The 22,853-nt window shown below is 31.0% G+C and overlaps 1 protein-coding gene across 4 annotated transcripts in view; it reads right to left on the bottom strand.

Annotated features, from left to right (window-relative positions):
- Nucleotides 1–20,034, bottom strand: part of p38b (p38b MAP kinase) — a 65,543-nt gene extending 45,509 nt beyond the window's left edge. For all 4 annotated transcript variants that reach the window (XM_076512556.1, XM_076512557.1, XM_076512558.1 and 1 more), the window contains exons 1-3: nt 19,256–20,034; nt 6,618–6,747; nt 1,302–1,360 (exon numbers count right to left, since the gene is read on the bottom strand). In XM_076512556.1, the coding sequence (XP_076368671.1) occupies nt 1,302–1,360; nt 6,618–6,747; nt 19,256–19,362 (296 nt within the window). In that variant the 5' untranslated portion in view covers nt 19,363–20,034. The remainder of the gene's footprint in view (nt 1–1,301; nt 1,361–6,617; nt 6,748–19,255) is intronic.
- Between the last annotated feature and the right edge of the window lie 2,819 nt (nt 20,035–22,853).

The raw sequence follows: 22,853 nt of genomic DNA, 5'->3' as shown, positions 1-22,853 counted from the left end.
TGGTCATTTACCTATGAACTGTTTTTTCACTATTTTACTTAAGTTTTTATTTGGAGGATCCAAAATAACAAAAGGAATATTTTGGTGCCCACTGACCTCACCCCACCATGGAGCCCTACGAGGAGATGCACTACAATGCCAAACAAGGACACTGCAGCAACAGCAGGGTTTAGTGAACACTACCCAAACATCAGCATCAGATGCAATGTCCACAACACCTGTTGAGAACATCCAACACTGGTACTTGGTTATTCATAGCCCAAGTGGACCAGCCAAATAACCCAAGGGGGGTCACCACAAGGCACCCATCTACAAGAATTCAAGGCTAAATTGGTGTATTAGGGTTGAACCCCTCAACCACCATGATCCTCTCCTCTCCTTCACGGTCATCACACATGGCAAACATGTGGGTAGATGTTTAGATCTCAGAAGATGTAAACTGAAAGAACAGAGCCTTCCCTGGGAGGTCCCCTGACCCCGTACTGGAATCCACACAGAGGGGCTAAGCATTAAGAAGCACTTAATTATAACACAAGTAACTTTGGGAAATATGCAAGTGACATTAATATGTTTATAATACATTATTATTTTTAATACAGCTATGACATTTTGTAATCAAACATTTTATGTTTTCAGTTTTGCTGCTAAAGCCTGTATGTTCCAAGTCCATATCTTTTTCACCCTCTTTTCAATACTGATATTTCTTCATCTTCAGTTGAATACCCACAAAAAATGTAAACGTGACTATCTTACAAAGAAACAAAAAAACTAAACAAAGAAGGTTCTACATGTACTTGCAACTTAAAAGCATTCCATAATTTCAGGTTGAGCTGCCATGACAACAACTAGACCAATGTGAAGAAAGTACAAAAATCACTATTGTATAAACACTTCAAAGCAAATAATGGTTTCTGTGACACAGTTACCTCAACCCAAAAGCTCCTTGAAAGTTGAAAAACCAGTTTATGTCACATTAATGAAAGTAGAAAAGCATGAATAATGTTAGATTAATCACTGGATATCTATAACGATAACAACAAAAGAGGTTTACTCTTTACATCAGTCAGACTGAAATTTGGTTACAGACAGGAACAAACTGAAACTAGTTACAAATATGGCACTATATTTCAACCAACAAAAAGCAACAATTAATAAAATAAAAATACTCATGAAATTGGCAAACTCAATATCAATAACAAATTTTGAAAATTTTTACAATAATTTTACAATTAGCAAATTAATAAGTTCTAAAATGTGGATCTTTCCCATAAAAAAGCAGTCCTTAAAATAAATCTACTCACACATCTTGGAAGTCATCTAATGTAGTTGTTGGAGTAAAAACATCAAGCAGGCCTATCACCTGTTCAAGACATCAAAAACATCCACATTCAACTAGTGTTCTCACACAACAGGTCTTAGTTCTTGTAATAAGTGCCCTGGCATTAATGAATATACTTAACTTCATAAAATATTAAGAAGTCAAAAAGGTTAACCAACCCAATACATACTTGCTTTCTGTTTTCCACATATTTGATAAACATAATTGAACAACTTAAGTTACCATCTAGAAGTTTATTGAATCATCCTACCATTGTTTAACAAACAGTCCTGACCTGAAGTACATAATAAACATACTACAAAATTTACTATCATTCTTTATCATATTTTACAAGAAAAAACACTGAACTTTGACAGATGTTAATGACCTATTTTTAATCTTTTATAAACTGACTAGACATATTGATGTTGCTTATCCCAAGTGATTAATCAAGCTTGTGATTTTTATGTAGATAATGTATTAAATAAAGCTAATTCAATGAAACAAATAAAATGCATTTCTTTCTTTACCTGTAGTTTCAAGTACAATACCATATATCCACAAGTTTATTATTTCATAGCTTCAATCCACAATTAAGTTTAAAATCAGACTAAACTAATTTAATATTTTGTAAATATGATCTAGTAATTCTATTGTTGGCTATATCCAATTCTAATGCACTTTGTACATTCTTCAAAAGATGTGTAATAATATTACATGTAAATGGTGTTTGCTCATTTGCCGAGGTCCTGACATATTTCACATCCATCTGTATTTCTTTAGACACATTGCTATTGTTTAAACTGCTAAATGAGATCTTAATGTGTTTACTACCACTCTTATTTACCACTGAAATGTGCATAATACATCACCTGACATGTTTCGTATAAACATAAGCTTATGAATGCAATTTATATCATTCAATAGTAATTTGTGTATCTTGATAGAGCCAGAAGTTAAAATTCTCATATACTGAATTTGTATTTCTAAAAGGTACTTAACCTCATCCCACAGAGTAGCTATTCTCATTCAGTGCTGTTCTCTGTATACAAACTTCTTCTATATCCATGCCACAAGTCTTGAACTCTACCTTTTGTTGGAATACTACATTCCAATGTAACTTTCTTGCAAGTCATCATGCATACTCTATTAATCAATAGTTTCACAGTATGCTTATGTGATGCATGTGACCACTTCTACCAAACAGAACCTTTACTTTGAAGTTTGGCAGAAGGTGTGAGCACTGAAGAAGTGAGGAGGAAGGGTGAGAGGAGGTAATTACCCATCAGACATACATTTTTAGTATAGGAAATTTATAATTTCCAATATGGTACTTACCTCTTCTCACAAAATCAGCTAAAATCACACACTGAGAAAGAGGAGAGACCTGTGTGAGAGAACAATGAAAGCAACTCCAGAAGCAGCTGAGGCTACCCTTGATCATGAGAGAAAGAGATCCAGATACCAGAGGAGGGGAACCATTTTGGAGCCAACTATACTCTTCAGCCACGTGTAGAAATTTTTGAAACATCAGGGCAGAAACTACAAGATGTAGAATGGCTAGGAGGTGTCCAAATGTACTCGGCAAGTCAACTATATTCAAAACCTCCTGTACAGGGTACCGACATCCATGCAAGGGTAGGATGAAGATCAGAGTTTTTGCACCTCCAACCCTAGATTTTGGGGATTAAGATTTGCTCCAATTCCTGTGTACAACACAAAAATCAACACCTTACAGCACTCTGGGACTGGCCATCTGTCATCAGAAGGATGGATTCAACTTGTGTGAGGATTTATTTTATTGGTTCATTCGAATCCAACACCTCAATGCTTGGGAACCAACATCCATGCAAAGGTATGGTGAGAGTTCCTCATCAAAAGGAATGAACTACTTGTGCAACAGTTCAATTCCAGATGGCATGTGTGACAGGAGAAATTAACTCCAAGGTAGCATATAGGGAATCACATCAGCTTGTAATGTGACAGATCAACTCCAATGATTGCAGGTATTGTAAAATATGTAAATAGTATAAAGAAGCCATGTCATCCAAGAAGGCAACAGATCAACTCCTGTGATAGTGTGAAGAGTATCAAAAGGCCAATCATCCAGTAAGAAAATGGACCAGCTTCACATAGTGTGATCAAGAGGCCACATCCACCAGCAAGGGAATGGATCAACTCCTGTGAAAGTCAAATCAAATTTACACCAGAAGAACACCACTTAGGTGGACTGTCTTTAACCAACATTTGACCAACCCATGCTCTCAGGCTCTTGATGAAGAAACTGAGTATGAACATCAAATTTGACCCAAAAGGAAGCCAAAAGAAGTCAGCTGTCAATGTGGAAAATGAAGCCCTCTGGTATGAAGCAGTTTAGTAAATGACCTGACTGCTCAGCAGAAGACACAAGGAGCCAAAGATAGGCCAAATTGTAGAGCCAAAAATTGATAACTACACACACCTCTGATGAAACTGAGGAACTACCATGATGCCTGGGCAATGGGAATGCATAGGTAGGTATTCAACATACTGACCTTTGTCACCCACAATCCAGGAGTGAAAATCCACTGAGTGTTAAGTAGAGACTCCATCGTGAAATTGGAAATGACCACGAAATAGTTCAAGGGCAATAAATTATAAATGGTCATCAATTTCCAATATTTATTGGTACAACATAGAGACAGGAGTAAAACCTTAACTGAGAAGGTTCCCCAAGTGCTATTGCTTCTTTGCAAAGTAAAGTCCCAAATAATCTCCTGTAGATGCTGGCTAAAAACAGAATCCTTTGTTGAGGGAAAAGGCAATGGGATAAGGAGACAACAGAGGAGAGGAATGAAAGTGAAGAGCCGGATCTTCTGAAAGTACCTGTAGGACCTATAAATCCTTTATAAATGGTGTCCACATGGCAAAATAGGGAAATGTCTGGCCCCCAGTTTGGGGCACAAATCATCAACACTATTTTGCTGAAACCCCTTGAAATAATAATTAAACTGCAGATGGATGAAGAATAAGAAGCCTACCAAACTGGCAAAAGGTAAGAAAGAGTCAAACACACAAACAGTATGAAGAGGTTGGGATAAATAGGAACCTGAAGAGGATAAGGAATTATGCAGATGAATAGACTCAACTTAGGCCTTCAACGAGTTGAGAAAACCATCAAACATCTCTTCACATAAAAAAAAAGCTATCATATACAAGTCACACTGGGAAGTAGAGTAAATATACTCAAAAAAGAATTGCATCCTGACTTGAAAGGTCCCAACAGTATGTCAGCCATGTCTGAAGAGCCAGGACTAAAAATAAAAGGCACACCATTATAGTAAACAGAAGTCCATGAACATCATCTGAAAACACTTCAGGACACAAGCAAAAAAGTAGAGTCAATAATGCATGCAGAACTGTGAGCATCATTAGTTTGATATGGGAAATTTGAGGTTGAAAAACAATTAACTAATGCATTGAGGTTTAAAGCCTCACAATGTAATGAGAGATTCTAAAATGTTCAAGATAAGAAGTAGGATAATAAGTAGATCTAGGAAATGCACAATCAAAATCTTCAGATGAATAAGCCATACTACCTTCAAACTGAAATTGATTAAACCCAAAACTGTGGGCATGAACCTCAGCATCATGTGAGAAAGGGAACGCTAAATATTGGCCCATAGATTCATCACCAAGTAGGACAGATTGAGAAATCATAGGAAACAATAGATAACAATACAACAAAACAAACCTGATTAATTATGTAAAGGATGTAGGAGACAAGGTAAATCCCTTGGAAAGGAAGTTGGAAAAAAACAACCTTTCACAATTGAAAACTCAAACAAGTAAAGAAATATTAGAGAAAAATGAAGTCTGTAATATAAAGGAAAACATTAAAAAATTTGCAAGTAAAAATAAACACATCTACACAGTAATAAGAGTAATAGTGCCAATCAAGAAGTGGTTAAGAAGTGCAATGGTGAAGAGGTTACAATATATTGTCACACTCCTATTTGAAAAGAGCTGCTACACAGATCACTTACAAGTTGATATGCATAACTGAGAGATGGAAGGCTAGAGGCAAGCATAAACAATTTGCAATAACAGAGGGCAGTACTGAATAAGAAAAGCTATTTTGGGAAAGGAGGTAAGATATTGTATTGTATCAGAAAAGGTTTTAATAACCATTGTAGACAGAGCACAAATAGCCCATTGTGTAACTTGGCACTTAACAACAAAGAAATATAATAATAACATTTCGTTTACATGAATAATTCGAATAATTGAAAATTTAATAACAGAAAACCATTAGTTTTGATTAGTTATTTTCTTGAGTTGTGCTATTAATTAAGCTTCCCAAATTTGAATTCAAAATAATATTGAAAAATCTACCCCTGTGCTTCAGCTAGCTGACATTCAGTCATGTGAAACACTTTTTAAGATATCTGTTTTTAAAATTTCACACAAAGCTGCACAAGAGCTATCTGTACTAGCTGTCCCAAATTACAACGTAAGACAAGAAGGAATGCAGCTAGTCATCCCCACCCATCGTCACCTCTTGGACTAATCTTTGAATAGTAGAACTGACCATCACATTATAACATTCCCACAGCTGAAAAGGCAAGCATATTTGGTATGGGAGGTTTTGAACAGGTGACCCTCAGATTACAAGCCAAATGCCCCAGCCACCTAACCATGCCAGGCCAACTTTTTAAGTAATAGCATTAAATATGACATATTGTTGCTGGTGTTTAATGTTTTAATGTAATTATTATTATTTCTTAAGAAATATATTATAATAATATTTTAAAGAAATGTTTATATGGTAATATTCATATAATAATTGCTCACACATTGTTATGATAAAGTGTTAAGTTCATTTTAAAATAGCATACTTCCATTTTCTTCTTACAATTTTATTATACATAGATATATTACACTCCAAGGTAGATTCATAATCCTCATATAGCCCAGTATGATTCAGATATAAGGAAGGATGTAGAGTTAAAAAAAAAAAAAAGTCACAATGGGTCAAATGAAGAATACTATTTAATATTGAGTTTAAAGAAAACTATGATTGTGAAGTATATAACTGTCAAACACTGTTAATTATTTTACTAACCATTTCCAAGACTGACATCGGGATGTTTGTTATGACCAGTCATTCTGAATTTTTGTGACAAGTGTTTACAAATAAATTACACAATCATTGTCTAACAAGAGAATTTATTATTTAGCAAATTAATGCAAGTCAAATGCAAACCTATCAATCACAAAACATCCATAAAAATGTTACCTTTCCATCTGACAAACTTACATTCTCATGATCCATGTGCTTTAGCAGACGAAGTTCCCTATAGGTACGTTTAGCATGGACTTGAGACTGAAATGGTCTGGCAAGTTTTTTGATTGCTATTTTCATGTTGTGTACAGAGTCCCATGCTGAACTGCAAATTGGGTAAGCTTGTAAGTATATTATAAAGAACCTTATAAAAACATAAGTGCTGGTAATTTAGCATTATTCTTTTTAAATTGTCAATCACATTCATGAAACATCTATGCTCAAGCAGTTAGAAGTTTCCAATGCGAGTGTTTAAAACTTATTTTTACCTAGAACTATTGTGAAGTCACCCAAAAATATATTACATTATCATTAACTGGTCTGTTATGACTAGAGCTGGGTAATGAGTTGAGTTTCCTAATCATTTACATTTAATTAATTAATTATTCTCACAGACTTGGATAGTTAGAATAACTGAAAGTAGTAGTAATTTTACCAGCCTTGACTACACACACAAAAAAACTACCAAATGCTGACTCCAAATTCTACTCCATTTGTTTATAAGTAACATTCATAAAAACATAAAATATATATAATGATTCTCAAAAACAATAAGCTAATGAAATCTATACTGTGTATAATGTAATGGGTTTGAGTTTTATTTTACCACTACAACCTCTACACTGAATCCCCATTTCTAAATTTGTATTTGATATAAATTTTACGAGTTACACTTTAAAAATACAAGTATTATTCTAGAGCATAGATCAGATCACTCAGTGATTCACCTAGAGTTAATACTTCATGTAAATATATGAAGAAAAAATTTTTGAAATGTAATAATTCTCTTCTAAAATACACTGTATACTGGCATATTGAAAGCTTTTAATTACCTACCAAATTATTAAGTACAGTAAGTTAAAAAGATAAAAATATCTTTTGATATAACTTTGATAAATGCACCTTCATGCTAATGATATGTATTTTATTAAAAACTACATGTAAAACCTTTTTGGTATAACAAACTTCTATTAATTGTGTATAAAAACAATTTCTAAATGTTTAGAAAATGAAATTAAGGCTTTTTAAAACAATGTAACTAATAGTGAATATGACTGTAACTTAGTTTGAAATGAATCAGCCTAAATTTCAATCATTTTATATTATAAACAGAATAAAGTGGTTCCAGCAAAGTTAGATGCAAAAACATTTAAAGTAGAAGCTTCAGAAATATTTAATTATATTAGGAAAAAAGCAAATCGATGAAGGGATCCATAAACTAGTCACCAGCAAAATAGAATATACAAAAGGTAATAATGATAAAATATTGACAAAAGTTAATAACAATGAAAACTTCTATGGATTAAGAGAAGAAAATTTAAATGCTAATTGAAAATTACAGAATGAAAAATAGGGGCTATCTCATTAAGTATAATGAAAGCTTTCATTTTTGAGTATTATGACGGAGTTAAATTTATTATATCAAAATAATTTTATATGTGCAAAAAAAGAGTCATGTTGCAAGCACAATCAGTACATTTGCAGTGGAACTGAATATATCAGAACTGTTTAAGAAAAGGTTTGGAAATTTCTTAATGTGACGATAATGAAAAGTGATCACTTGTAAAAAAGAGTTCATGGAAAAATTTAATTTTTTTATCATTATCATCTCACTTATTAAGTTTCTGAATATGACATTTTAATTAACTTTATAGCAATAAATAAAAATCTTTCTTCATGACAAGAAATGTAATACTTATGTTTAACCTTTTTGTTGTTGTTGTCAGCCCTTCAACAGAACTTAATCTTAATTCTTTGTAATGATATCTATGATAAATAATTTGTTTAAAATATTTATTAAAAATATAAAATAGCTAAAACATTGTAAACAATATTTATATGACTACTATATTGTCACTGGCTTTTTAATTACAACAAGCATAACTACCATAATTCCCTTAACTATTACATCCAAACTTAAGAATATCCACTTTCAATCTATAATGAAATTATTAAAAACTTCTATGGATAACAGGATAGCATTATACATCATTTGTATTTCTATAGGTTAAAACTCAGAAATTCAAGTCCACCTGTTACCTTTTCTCTTCAACAAGTTGCCAGTAATTTTCACTGACATTTATTGTTGCATTTTTATATCTTTATAAACAAAGAAGTTGAATAGTATAAAAATTAGATTATGCATTAATAATATCTACACTGAGTAATTTACATTAAAGTGAGGCCAATGAAGGATCATAAAAACAGACAATAAGCAATACACAACAAATTAATATCACATTATACAGATAAGAAAGTGACAATTAATTCATGTATTTTGAAATTAAAGAAACAAATTCTATATAAAATTGATTTAAGTACTTTTATGCTAAATTTACTTATCTGTATTGATAATAATTTAAACTTTGAATGTAACTATGTAAAACATCTTGATGTGCATTTTCATCTACAAGTTTGAAAATTAATTACAAACTAGTCAATTACTTGCATGAGATATTTATAACTGTCATAATTGAAAATAGTAATTGCTATAAATACTAAGTTTGATGAATTAATTATTTTCATGAATCTTAAAATTAATTACTAAGCAACCATCTTCCATATGGCACCATAACAAAAATGATTTGATAATCTGAAATGTATAAAGTCAACATACTTTTCATCATACAGATAACAAGAAACATCCCCAAAATAACAGATTAGTAAGACAAGATACTGATTTGGTAAATCCATATTTGCTTTCATTTATGACTAATTTACTAAATTATTTTTAAAAGTTTTTTCTACAACACTACAATTTTTCCCTTACAGAGTTAAGACTGGTTGGTCTAGAACTTCCAAGGCAACTCTTAACCCTCATGTCTTTTCCAACATTGAGGTACATACTCACTTCCTACTGACCAACGAACAATAAACAGAAGCTTGCATACCTGGTCTTTAACTTCATTTTAAACCTTGGAGAAAACCTCGTTTATCCCCAATGTTTTATACGTTTTTGAAATAACTTTTTATTCTATTTCCCATCAAATGATCAGTATCTAGTTTCAGAAAAATTCAAGTATTGCTCACAGAATTCTCCAAGCCAGAAATATTGCTAATATCTTCTCTTGTAAAGAAAGAGAATATTCAAAAGCTTACCCATCTTATAATATTCAACAAAAACCTTCCTATCAGTTCTCACACCCCATTTTAATATAGTGCTCAACTGGTAAGAAAATTAAAGAAAATATTCTTGCTATTAGTTTTAACATTACTATCCAGCTGTTTCTTTATCATTTTTCCATTCAACTACAGTACAATATAATTAACTAGTCTTCACCCACCATCAATGGTTTGGTTGCACAGCTACTCTTGTGTAGCACCTTGTCAAAAGTTTTGAAAATCTAAATATACCAACTCAATAACATCTCTCTTATCTGCATGAGTAACATCCTCAAAAGATATCCCTTTGGTGAATCCATGTCTATTTTAATTAAGCCTGTAACTGGTCTCCACATCATCCACCTATACTAATTCTATCTAAAGAATTCCCTGCTATTTTTACAATCAATTCTCAAGAAAACTGGATCAGTCAGTTTGTTTACCTATGAAAACAGATTAAGATACCTCAGAGATGAAGAAAGTGTAATGTATCACAAAATGAGGATTTGTTAATTTGTTTAAAGGTTTACAGGAAAATAAAGGTAAGAGTTCTTGAGCTTCTAATATTTTATATATTTTCACATACATATGTACACATGCACTTGTTTTGTACTCCAGTGAAAATGTGTCCTTTTTGTCATTTGGAAAGTGCTCGATTCCTTTGACAACAAGTTATGAAGCTTGATGCATGCTACTAGTGCACGTGCACCACACACACACACACACATTATAGACATTCAAACACATGAAACACAGGAAAACAAACTGTCAAATTCTAGTCCCATTGACAGTGCATTTAATTGTAGGTTCTCATTATGGTACTGGGATCATTAACGTTTATAGAAAAGAAAGTAAAAAACTTAATGTGTTTTGTATTTTCTTTCAGGTAATCTTTCTGAAACAAACACATAAATTTGATTCAAAATTATCTTCACTTATCAGAACAAGAGTATCTCTTAATTACTAAAAGACATCTAATAATGTGCATTGACATCAATATACTGCCACCAATCTGATGTCATTCAACTCATATGCTTAGCCTTAATTAATGATATTTTGCTAAAATATTTTGTAAAGCTTGTTTTATTAGAACAAAAAGAAATTTTTCCCATTAAAAAATTAAACCTAACTGGACTATAGTCTTCAGGGCAAGTCTTTAAAAAATTTAAATAATATAAGCAGCTCTCCAATAATTTGACACCTGCTTACTCTGTTAATACATGAAAAAATAATAGAACCCTATGGAAAAACCTTGTATAGCCTTTCAATTTGACCTTTTACTTCCCACCAAGAACTTAATATCCACAAAATTGGGGTCAATTCCAGTATTTCCTATAGAATGTGAGGATAAAAATCATTCCTACTATTTGTTCTAGAAATCATAGAACATAAAATCTCAGTCCTCTCATGAGTTGAAAAAAGGCCCTTTCAATCAGCATCCAGTCAGTCATATTCTAATATTTGCCTACCTTTAACAGATGTAAAATAAAATCCTTGCTATTAAATACAATCAGATTTGTTTTTTGTTGGTTTTTTTCCAAATCCCTATCCTTCATACAATTCTATAAATCTTTCAACCTATCTGTCAATTTAAAACTTTTTCTTTTTAGGTCTTAATTAAGCAAATTAGACATGATACTCATTTTTGCTTTATACATAAACATGACATTTGACACAGAACTTGTTTATTAAAACTTATGTTTCCATGTTTTGGTTACAAACTTCCCTGTTAATTTGCACATATGCCTGGTTTTTATGAAATGATACATCAGGTAATAGCTTATTTATTAAGTATTCCTGTAAGATCTCCAGTTACATCTTTTATCCAAAATTGGTTTTAATATGCAAAATAAATTGGTAAATTCAATAAAAAAATGTAGTTACCTTTTGCTTATAACCAAATGCTGGATTTAAGGTATCTCTGAATTAGTTTAAAACAGACTACAATGGACGTTGCCTTGCTAACTTTACAATATTTAGTAATTTAAAAAAAGTGTTAGAAATGTTAATCTAAAGACTAACTAATGACTAATTCATAAAAAAATAAGATTTCCATTCTATAAGTTTCTTTTGTTTTAACCCCTCAACTGTAGGCTCAGTATAATATACAAAAGTTTGTATATTTGCACACGATAAGTATTCGCACTGTCTTTTGATACATGTGTATCTTCACAAAATTTGGTATACTTTTTGTATTACACATTTTTGTAAAACAAACCAGATTTTTGAAAAATAGTCTCTTCCATTACTAGTGTGAGCACAAAGTGATTTAATGTTACAATTAAAAAAAATATATTCTTCATCCCAAAAGTCTCAAGTATTTGTGTAATCTCTGAAACCTAAATACATTTCAAATGTTTGTTTTCAGAAGACTATATTTTATGTCATTTTCTATACTCTAACTATAACCAAACTCATAACAATCTTAAAAAAAATTAGAAATAAATATAAGTTATGCTTTATTCAAGCTAGAGTTACTACATATTATAACACAAAAATACAAATGTTTAGTTTCAGTAGCTTAAGTCTTGTAACACTATATATTTATTATCTTTTATTATATTGACCTTCTAGTCAAGCCTAGTTAACATTGCATAACTTACATTGATGCAGTGCACATATATTCATGTCATATATCCAGTAATATAAAACTGACCTTCAGTCTTCCCTGTCTTGGCTGTGTTTTAGTGAACTAGTATTTTGTAAGTCACATTTCAATTATTATACATTGTATATGTGTATATAGATTAACACTATTTAGAAATAAATCAGTAAACTTATTTTTTTTAAATATAGAACTATAAGTCAAGAAGTAAAGCAAACAATTATCTATTCTTTGTATCCAGTTGCTGCTGGGCATAGGTTACCAAGTGTTTTAAAATTTTATAAATGCAGATTATTCATTTTTTTTTTAGGTTTTATATATATACCATGTTTCTCCGAAAATAAGACAGGGCTTATATTAATTTTCACTCCAAAATATGACACTAGGGCTTATTTTTGGGGGATGTCTTATTTTGATATATTAAAAAAATGAAGTTACAAAGTAAAACTATTAAACTAACCATTTAAAATAAACTATTATTAAACTATTAAACTAACTGATTAATAAAACAAACTAATTAACTAACTATTAAACTAATTAATTTAATTTTTTTTATTTCTTTCCTCTTCCTGCCACTCTTAACTAGGGCTTATTTTAAGGGTAGGGCTTATATTAAAACTATCCCCAAAAATCACACTAGGTCTTATTTTATGGGTAGGTCTTATTATCGGAGAAAGACAGTAGTTTAATAACCAAGAAATCATGGATAACTACACTGATACCACAGAATTCCACTATAATTTATTAAGCTTAGTAACTATGCTGTATTTAGATTTAAAAAAATATAAAACTGCAAGCAGACTAAAGACACAACAAGATTAAAATGACTGAGAAAAATCACTCTGGAGGCATTCTAAGCTGTTTCTTAGTTATTCAAGTTATATACTGAAGCAAACGTATGTAAGAAACCATTTTCAAAAACAGAAAGAGGTGAATGAGGCCACTGTCTTTGATTCATAAACCATATCTCAACAAAATAGAAAGACATGAGCTTATTTTATATTCTAGATTGAAAATTGTAGTAAATTTAAGTTCTTAATTTCTACCAAACTATAGACTTAGTATTTTGACATCACAAACATCTAATTTTAAACAGAGCTATATTTAATATACACACAAATCTATATTTAAATGTGTTCTTTTAATATTTACTTTTAAATTATGAAATTAACTCATATGACATTAAAATTTGAATTACAGTTTGATTCCAAATTTATTGCATTAATTGATAAAATAGTAGTTCAATAAAATTTTAATGCAAGTCAACAAATGCAATGACACGACCTTTGACCCATCAAAAAAAGGTTAATGCATGTTACAGCTTTAAAATCTGACCAAAAAATAACTAATATTTCTTGAGAGTTAATCACAAATGGACAATTAACTCAATATAATCAACTACCCAAGTCAACAATGCACTAATCCTATTGTTTCTGATTATTCTAACTATCAAAACATTACCATTATAATTTCTCATTATTCATGATTAATTCAAAAGTGAAGGTCAAAGTGTTACATGTAAAATTTAATTAACCATATTTACTCTCATTAAAATTAACATGAAAATTGTCTTTAAGTTAGTACATCATAAGTTTTCATTTCTTAGTTTCAAAATGAAATATTTAAATGTCAGTCTTCACCTTTCTGTGTTATATGATATCTCTATACAAAATTCTCCATTACAGTTTTCATGCTGATTTCAGTGTCTTATCAATTAGAAAGAAACTATACATGACAAACAAGAATATAAAATTTGATATTTCTACTTTCTCAATTTGTCAAGACATCAAAATATTTGTCAAACCTGTCAAACAAGCTTCCAAAGTATTATCTAAATTGGAAGCCCTTATTTGATGGATATTTCTATAATCAATAGAAAGGGCATTTTTTCCACCTCTATAAAAACTGTATTAGTTATTGCTTTTTAACAAGCATAGGTAGTTAATTGGCTTTAAATCCTTTGTCTATGATCTGTGTTGTTAAATTTCAAGCAGCTAACAAAATTCATTTGTTTATAGTTTAGTTAGAAAGTCACTTAAATTATAGTGATATTAGGAGATACTATTCTAGTGCCCAATAAACATTTTCTGTTCTAAGATGCATATCTCAAAATCCCTATGTATATATATGCATATCCCTATGTGTTTTTATTCAAACAACTAAATCAGAAATAAAGGTTACTGGGCCAAAGCACTGAATGAAAAATAACTGAACCAAAATGCAAGTCATAAATTTTGTTAATATACATTTTCTTCATTTATCATTATATTGTAATAAAAAAAAAAAAAACATAAAAAGCAAAAACATTTAAGATCAGGAATTATTGGAGCGACAGAAAAGGATATGGATGATAATCTTAAAGAAGTTATAGTTATAGGTAATTCCTTCACAATGCATAGGATAAGATAGTTTATGTAGTAAATAGGGAGAAAATAATTATGCTACCCAGGGGCACAGGTTGAGAATATAATGGAGCTACCAAAGATGTAGATTTTGTTGTGCACATAGGGGCTAATGATGTAGGTAAAGGTGGGCCATAGGAGATAATTAATATACACAAGAGGTTGATAAAAGCATTTAACTCTCTCAACATAGGTTCAGTCAATCTGAACAATCATGTAACATCTCTGAAGTCGTTTAGTCTTTATACATTTAATATTTCTAACTTCCAATACAGCATGTACATCTTTACAAAGTTTGACAGTTTTTCAGGTGGCATTACAAGTCTTTCACATAAAAAATTATTTTTAATTAAAAATTTGTCTGTGAATATACTGAGCATTTGTTTTGAATAAAGTCTGTGTGCAAAGTAAGTTTCATGTTATGATCATAAATACTTTTACTCATTTAAAAATCTCAAATTTAATTGTGTAATCCCTAAAGCTTCTTAAATACAGTTCAAATGTACTTTCAGTAAAACTGTATTTTTCTGTTATTTTCTCTACCTTATCTCAAAACAGGTCAATTTGACCGAACTCATAAACACTGTAAAAAAATTGAAATACACTGAAGTTACCCTTTTCTTTCTATAATGATTTCAAGTTATAAGATGAAACTGCATTCATTTCGAGTAGTTTTAAGCTTGTAACAGTTTACATCTATATACACTTAAATTTTGTTTTATTGTTCTTTTGATTGCCCTATGAACCATGTCAAACTCCTATCTGCACCATTATAAGTTGTAAATCACTTGTAGTAAGTGCAGCTCATGTTACACTCAATTTACATTACTCACGTGTATGCTTTGTAAATATTTTTATTATAGTATTTATTTTACTTAATCTAATCTTAACTAACCAAACAAGATTCCCTATTTTTACATTTTAGTTAATTTAAAAATAATAATAAAAGAATAAACATTAAAAACAAGAAATAAAATACTTACAAAAACTTTTTTCTTGCTGTCAATTTTCAGTGAAACTAAAGCCTATTTTCTTATACTAATGGTAAGTAATGCACTAAATTTTTAATTAACTAAACACAACAAAGAACACAGACTAGTAACCTGCAAAATGCAGGCAAGCACAATTTTTCTGACTTTCAATCTAAGCGATAAGAGCAGTTACAAATTCATCCAAGTGAGGCAGGCATTGTAATTCCTGTGGGAATCAAAGTTATATTATGTGTGAAACTAACACTTATCTATTCAAAACACAATGCAATATATCACTTGATAGATGAAAAACCTTGACTTTATATTGGTTAGAGGTAATGTATAATTTAACATAAGAAATAACTATTATCAAATCCTGAAAGAGATGATGTAATAATTGGGTATGGCAGTAAGGGTTTGATTTTCTATTTTGTAGCTCTGTAATCAAGCAAACTTGAAGATTATAAAAACTAATTTGTCTGAGTAATGATGTTCCTATAGTGAGTAATTTACATTTAATTTTGTACTTTTCCAAGTGGTGGTGGATAAAATACGAGACAAGATGCCTAGAGAAAATGTGTCATGTTTTTAATATTGCTTTATAGAATTAAGAACTTAAAACATATACTATTAAAATTTGGATCATTAGTTAAGATTTTATGCCATACCAACTGATGTAACATAAAGTAATTTAACAAACCTCTGAAGACACTAACACTTTCTGTCACGAGCAGAAAAGGATGAAATTATAAATAGGTAAGTGCTGGGCTTAGGTTAATATGTAAAACTGACTGGCTGGATTTGTGGATCAATTCAATGAACACAGACAGAGTAATGGTTAATAAATTACATAAAATTACTGAAGATATTAAGGTCTTGAAAATTGCTAACTGTGAAGAGAATGATACTGATTTACAAAGTGATTTAGACCATTCAGTGATGTGGACAAAGAAATAGCAAATAGGTTTTAATTATGATGAATGCAAGACAATGCATGTGGATTATGATAATTTGAATTATATGTATAGTTTGGAATAGGAATAACCTAACAGTGTCATGAAAGAAAGGGATCTTGGTGCAAATGTTGATCAATCTCATAAGCCATTGAAGCAGTGTGCTATTCCAAGTAGTAGGGTAAACAGGATTTTAGGTTGTTTCTACAACAATATTGAATACAAGCCTAAAGAAACTTATAGTTTCATTGTACAGGTCACTGGTTAAATCACATTTGAAATACTGTGGTCAGTTTTTGGCTCCTTACCCGAGGAAAGACATTGAATTTTTGAGAAGTGGTCAGACAAAGGTCACTAGAAAGGTGCCTGAGATGGAGGGGTTATCACATGAAGAGAAATTTAAATCTCTCAATTTTTTTTTTTTTTCAATTTAAAACGAGTTAGGGAAGCAAATGTTATTGAGGTATTTAAGACTGTAAAAGGAAATGACAGTACTGATGCATCATACTTAGTGATGAGAACAGGAGACAAATGCATACATTTTGGCAGAGTGAGAGTCATCTTCAGCTGAGATAGTTCTGGTTGGCCTTTAGAATGGGTTACCTTCAGATGTTTTGGAGTCAATAAATTTAAGTGAGTTTAATAGAAAGCTTCATAAATATATGAATAATAAAGGCTGGCTTTAAGTTATTTTATTTTTTAATTTATTTATTTAATAGTTTTAAATTTAGTTCAGATGCTGAGACAGCCAAAGTGAATCAATTGGCCCCTTGTTGTCCCAAATTTAGTTAAGTTAGAAAAAAAACTTTAAATTTTACAGTCTCAGTCATTCAAGCTCCTGATATGGGTGTGAATGTAACCTAATTGTTTATCCTAGGCTTAAATTGAAACATCTTGTTATTAAAATATAGTTTTACAAAAAAAATGAAAAGAAAAACATATTTGGTTAGGAGGTTCTAAAGCGTTGTGTAAGTGAATGCGTAAAGTGCAAGATGAAATGAGGTATTTATATTTCTATCATGAAAATTACACCTCACTCACTAATAACTAGTGACTAAGTTTAATTGATTAGTGTCACAAGTTGTGAAAATGATCAACTAATCAAAACTAGTATTTCACTATTTCAACTGTCAAAGTCTCACACAAGAACAGTTGAATGTAACAATGTGGTATAATTTAAGATTAACCAATAACTTTCTTCCCACTTTCATAATCAAGGCCTGTTTTCAGATGATGTCATTAGTAAATTGCAAATTTGAATTACTGAAGCTTTTAACCTTAATTGGGTAATGTATTCCAAACTTTTGAAGATCAAAATCTATCCTTAATTATAGCCCTATTTAATGATATGCTCGAATGAACTAATAATATTAGAATTGTAAAATTGTCTGAGAAAAAGCATGAAATGAAATCTATAATAACTTTGTGATGAAATTCATAAATGAATTTAACTCTATAAATTGTATGTTCAATAAAATCATGTATGTTTCAAACACAGTCATACTGTCATACATGTTTTGGGATTAGCTATTATAAAGTAGTAAATGTCATTGTAATGCAGGAGAAAAACATCACTATGGCCACAAATCTCAACCCCAACAACATATACACACAAAGTTAAAAAAAAAAAAATTAACATCAGATACTTTTCCACTAAATAACTGTATGCAATCTGATAACTTTCACAGTAGATGACTTACTGTTCCAGATGTACAGGGTTCAAAGCAATATGAAGAATATTTAAAAGGAAAAAAAAAAAAAAAAAGTGTCAATATTATATTATGAAAACTAATTCTTATAGGTTTAATATCTGCAGTTTGTTTTTCAATAAAGTTAGAGAAATAATAAAGATATGAGGAAAATTGTGTGTCCTGCTGAGTTTCAATGATTATACACTTAACAGTTATTTTACACATGCTAAAAAAAAATGATTCAATAAATGCTAAAAATATCGTAATACATTTTCTATTTGACACAGAGCTACAGTTTGAAGTGATGAAATGAAATGTACTTTTACATTTTATACAAATCCACTATTGGCTTGATGTTTACAATTTTATAATTTAAGAATCTGCTATTAAGTCCTTATTTAAATTTAGAGGTAAGACCTTATGCTATATGTATTTGGATTGAGAATTCTTCATCTACAAGTACAAAAACATCTAGAATAAAATATAAAGATGATTACCAATGTTTCAGTTGTTCTGCACATAAATATTTTACCCATATCCCAATTACTAGTGACACTGCTAAAAAAACACTCTCCAAAGCAGATTATTTTACTTTGATTACATGAACTTCATGATGAAGTGAGAAATGAAACATTTGCTCAATTTATTTCTTTAAATAAATTAAATTACACTTACAGTTACACTTTACAGTACAGCATTAATAATTCTAACACTATCAAACCTCCTTCTTTAAACGTTTTTAGTTATAACTTATACCACTTATCAAGTGTAATCAAACTCAGAAGTCTGACTGTTAAAACTGTGACAATAAATAAATAAATAATCCACTGTACTCGGTAATCTAGACTAAATTTCAAGACAAATCTTATCTTAGGCTTGGCAATACTTACCAAACTTGTCCATAAGCACCAGATCCTACAGGAAGAAGAGACTGATAACGTTCTGGCACTTCCCATACTGTTCTATTTAATTCAATTCGAACAAATCCACTTCTCATATTGTTCGTAAGTTTATAAAGATCTAACCCTAAGCCCGAGTCCAAGTCTTAGGCTACGCCCGTCTACACAGATTTCAGGGTAACGCAAGTGAACCTGTACTGTAGCTTGGCAGTCACTCACTCTACAGTAATACTTATATATCATATAGGCCTACTAGACCCAAGGAAGACTATAAAATATATGTATAATGGTACACGAATACTATCAAATATACTAAAATACTGCGTTTATATCTGCTGCCCTAAAAGTTTACAACTGAAAAAATATAAAAAAATTACTGTCGTCTTCTGAAAGCTCTTTTACGTGTCCTTAAACTTACTTTCAATCTATCACCGCGAAACTGCTATTTTTACAAGTTATTTGCCTCACTCTACTCAACATGGCGCTCCAAGTTAATAAATTCAGATTATTTCAATTTTCCAGTCGTACTTTTATAGTTTATCTCCCAAAGTTCTCATCGCAGCCGAGATGAAGCTCGTTATTTATTCTTGATTCCAGATTTAATTAAATTATTTACTTTTTCAAGATTGAAAGGTGAAGCTTCTTATTGATATATTATTATATGCCTCACATTACGGAAGTTGAATCGCTAATATTATGTATCATTCTAAAGCATGAGACGTTTCTGTGATGACGAGAAACCCACATGAAGTTAAAATTTATCTCAAGATGGCTGATATGTGTATAAAAAATTTTATTAAAATAAAGTATATAACAATGTTTCGACTTTCTTGGGTCATTTTCAGGTTAACCTGCCGTCTTGAGATACATGAGGTGTTTTCCTTTAAAAGTAAACTGTACATTCTACAGTACAGCAGCACAAGCAAGCAATCATAACTTACACGATGAAAATAAAAGCCCTTTCCTCATTAATCGCTACACAATAGCTGCTTACGCGTTAAACAAGATTTACTTTGTTAAAGATTAACTACGATTTTGTAATTATACCTTCCTACATATGGACAACCAAAAACTTTATATTTTTTGATAGATGGAGTGGATGGATGTTAGTCATTCTATTCTTTTATAGACATATATATATTATTTTCAGGCCCTTATGCAAAACGTTTGAAAGAGGAGTTCTAATTTGTGAGATTAAAACCCAACACAATAAGTATCCAAAGCATGCTAATGCTATGGGAGTCTGGGAGCAAAATGCTAATACTTCATCAGAAGTTTGTATACTACACAGAAAACGTTAAATACCATAATTGAGCCCTCAAAATTAAAATGCTGAAAGATTGTTTTGCCGCATGATAAAAGCTTGTTTGTTTGTTGAAAGCTTCGACATTGCAGTCCATATGAGAGAGAAAGTGAAGTAAAACAAAATACAATACTGATGGATAGATACTATGAATGAAACTTAAGAAAGTGCGATAAGAACAGCTGGAGTAGTGTGATCTAGGTAGGGTCTGTGGCACAATGGTATGTCTGCTGACTTATACCATCAGAAACTGGGTTTCAATATCCATGGTGGGTGGAGCACATATAGCTCTTTGTTTAGTTTTGTACATGATAACAAACAACAACCACAATATTTGGCGTGTTGACAATACAAGTTTTCTATATCACCTATATTTGATTGTTTATCTAAAAAGGTGTGTATTTGGCGTATGTTAGGAAGGCATAGTATGAAACTCAGTAAAGATTTCTGGTTATTTGCTTAAATTCTTATTTTTAGTCAAGAAACACGAATCCCGAGGAAATATGCCACCATGTCTGCAAGCATATGTGGCATAGTTCCGCGTCTAAATTATGTGACACACGAATCTGTGCATCAGCATCAAGGAAAAACTGTCATATGTTAGAAGAGATGTTGTGATAAAGCAATCAAAGACCAAACATTTTGGAAAGAGGTTATGTGAGGCTTTGATACATACCCAAAACATAGAATCAACTTGTTCTATTTCAGCATGCTTTTATTTTGTTCTCCGATATTTCAGTGAACCTAACTTAAATTTATAGTTGGAGTGTGGCATGTATAAGCATATTCAACTCTTTTATAAGCTAAGGCAATATAAGGAAGAAGCTGCTAGAAATAATTATCTATCTATCTTAGGAGAGTAAGAAGAATAATTTTCAGTGGAGGAGTCATGTAACATATCTTATGATTAGCCAAGACAACACTGTCAACCTCTTGATCAGTGGACTTTGATTAACTACCTGACTAACAGTTATTATGTTGGGTTGACTGACAGATTTATTAGTAAAAGAGAGTTGTTACCTTCATTTTAAGGGATACTGAACACCTTTCCTTAGTGGAATGTCTATAGGACATCACGTAACAGCTGCCCATTTGTCGTGCAGTTAGGATGAGCACCTGAGTGAATGTTGACTGACTAAACGAAAGTGGCTAGCAAACGGTGTTTCACAATAGGATGAATCCACCACATCATGTTGTAACTTTGTGTTTATCATACAGCTTAGATTATCGGTTGACTTTAAGATTAAAGGGAGAAAAAAGACATTGCTACATCTACTTTCTGATTCATCAGTAGAGCTTCATTGAAAAATGACTACACGATTTTAAGTGATAGCCCCTCAATTGTCACACAGTTAATGCAGCTGATGTTAGTAGATGGATGTATTACATGTGAACATCAACAGTTTTTGTTTTTTTATAAATGTCACAAAATCCTGGGAATTCGCAACATTTATAAGCTTGAATGACATTTACTTTATGTTTTTAGTGTCTAGTCTATCAAATGGTATTTGATAGTAAAATATATATATTACATTATGTGATAGTTACTTGATTGTAGTATAACTAAGCTAGCTAAATATCGAACTTTACTTAGGTTACTATACGATGAAATAAAACGGACTAAAATTCCCATAAGCTAGTTGTAAGTTAGCTGTATTATCAAGAAAAATACAAATGAGCATTTTAAATATTCGTCTTCGTCAATGGCTTCATAATTTATTCCAATGAACAGTCTTCCCAGTGACACTCGTCATATCATTGCAAAAAGAGGTTAACTTTAGGACTTCCATGATTTGGGCTGTTCCATCTCCATCAATGAAGCTTTAACAACAGCATGTAACACCCAAAGTTGCCGATGAAAGTACCTACCACGATTTCATCACACTTTACTCTACAACAAATGTTTATTCTTGTCAGATTTTTATGTATGTATGTATGGGCTGGATTCTTCACAGTAAATTGAAAACACGCAGTTCACTTGTTGTAAAATAGTATACTAAAACATGTCAAATGTATGCACAAATGTTCGTTACACTGTTGGTTACCACAGTTGTATCAATAGCTATAAATAATCATCTCTTTTTCATCAAAATCCACACAGAGAGATTCAGTTACTTTAGAACACAATTGATAAGACGATTTATTTCTTCTCTGCTCTGTTATTATAATATATCTGTGATAATTTTACTTTAGAAATTGCCACTAGACGTACTTTATGGCTAAACTCACAATCACTCAGTCTACATCTATCTATATAATTATATCTTACTTGAACTTATGCATATT

Source organism: Tachypleus tridentatus, chromosome 7 (genome assembly GCF_004210375.1).
Source record: "Tachypleus tridentatus isolate NWPU-2018 chromosome 7, ASM421037v1, whole genome shotgun sequence".
Lineage (NCBI taxonomy): Eukaryota > Metazoa > Arthropoda > Merostomata > Xiphosura > Limulidae > Tachypleus > Tachypleus tridentatus.
This window is presented reverse-complemented; position numbering and strand designations above follow the sequence as displayed.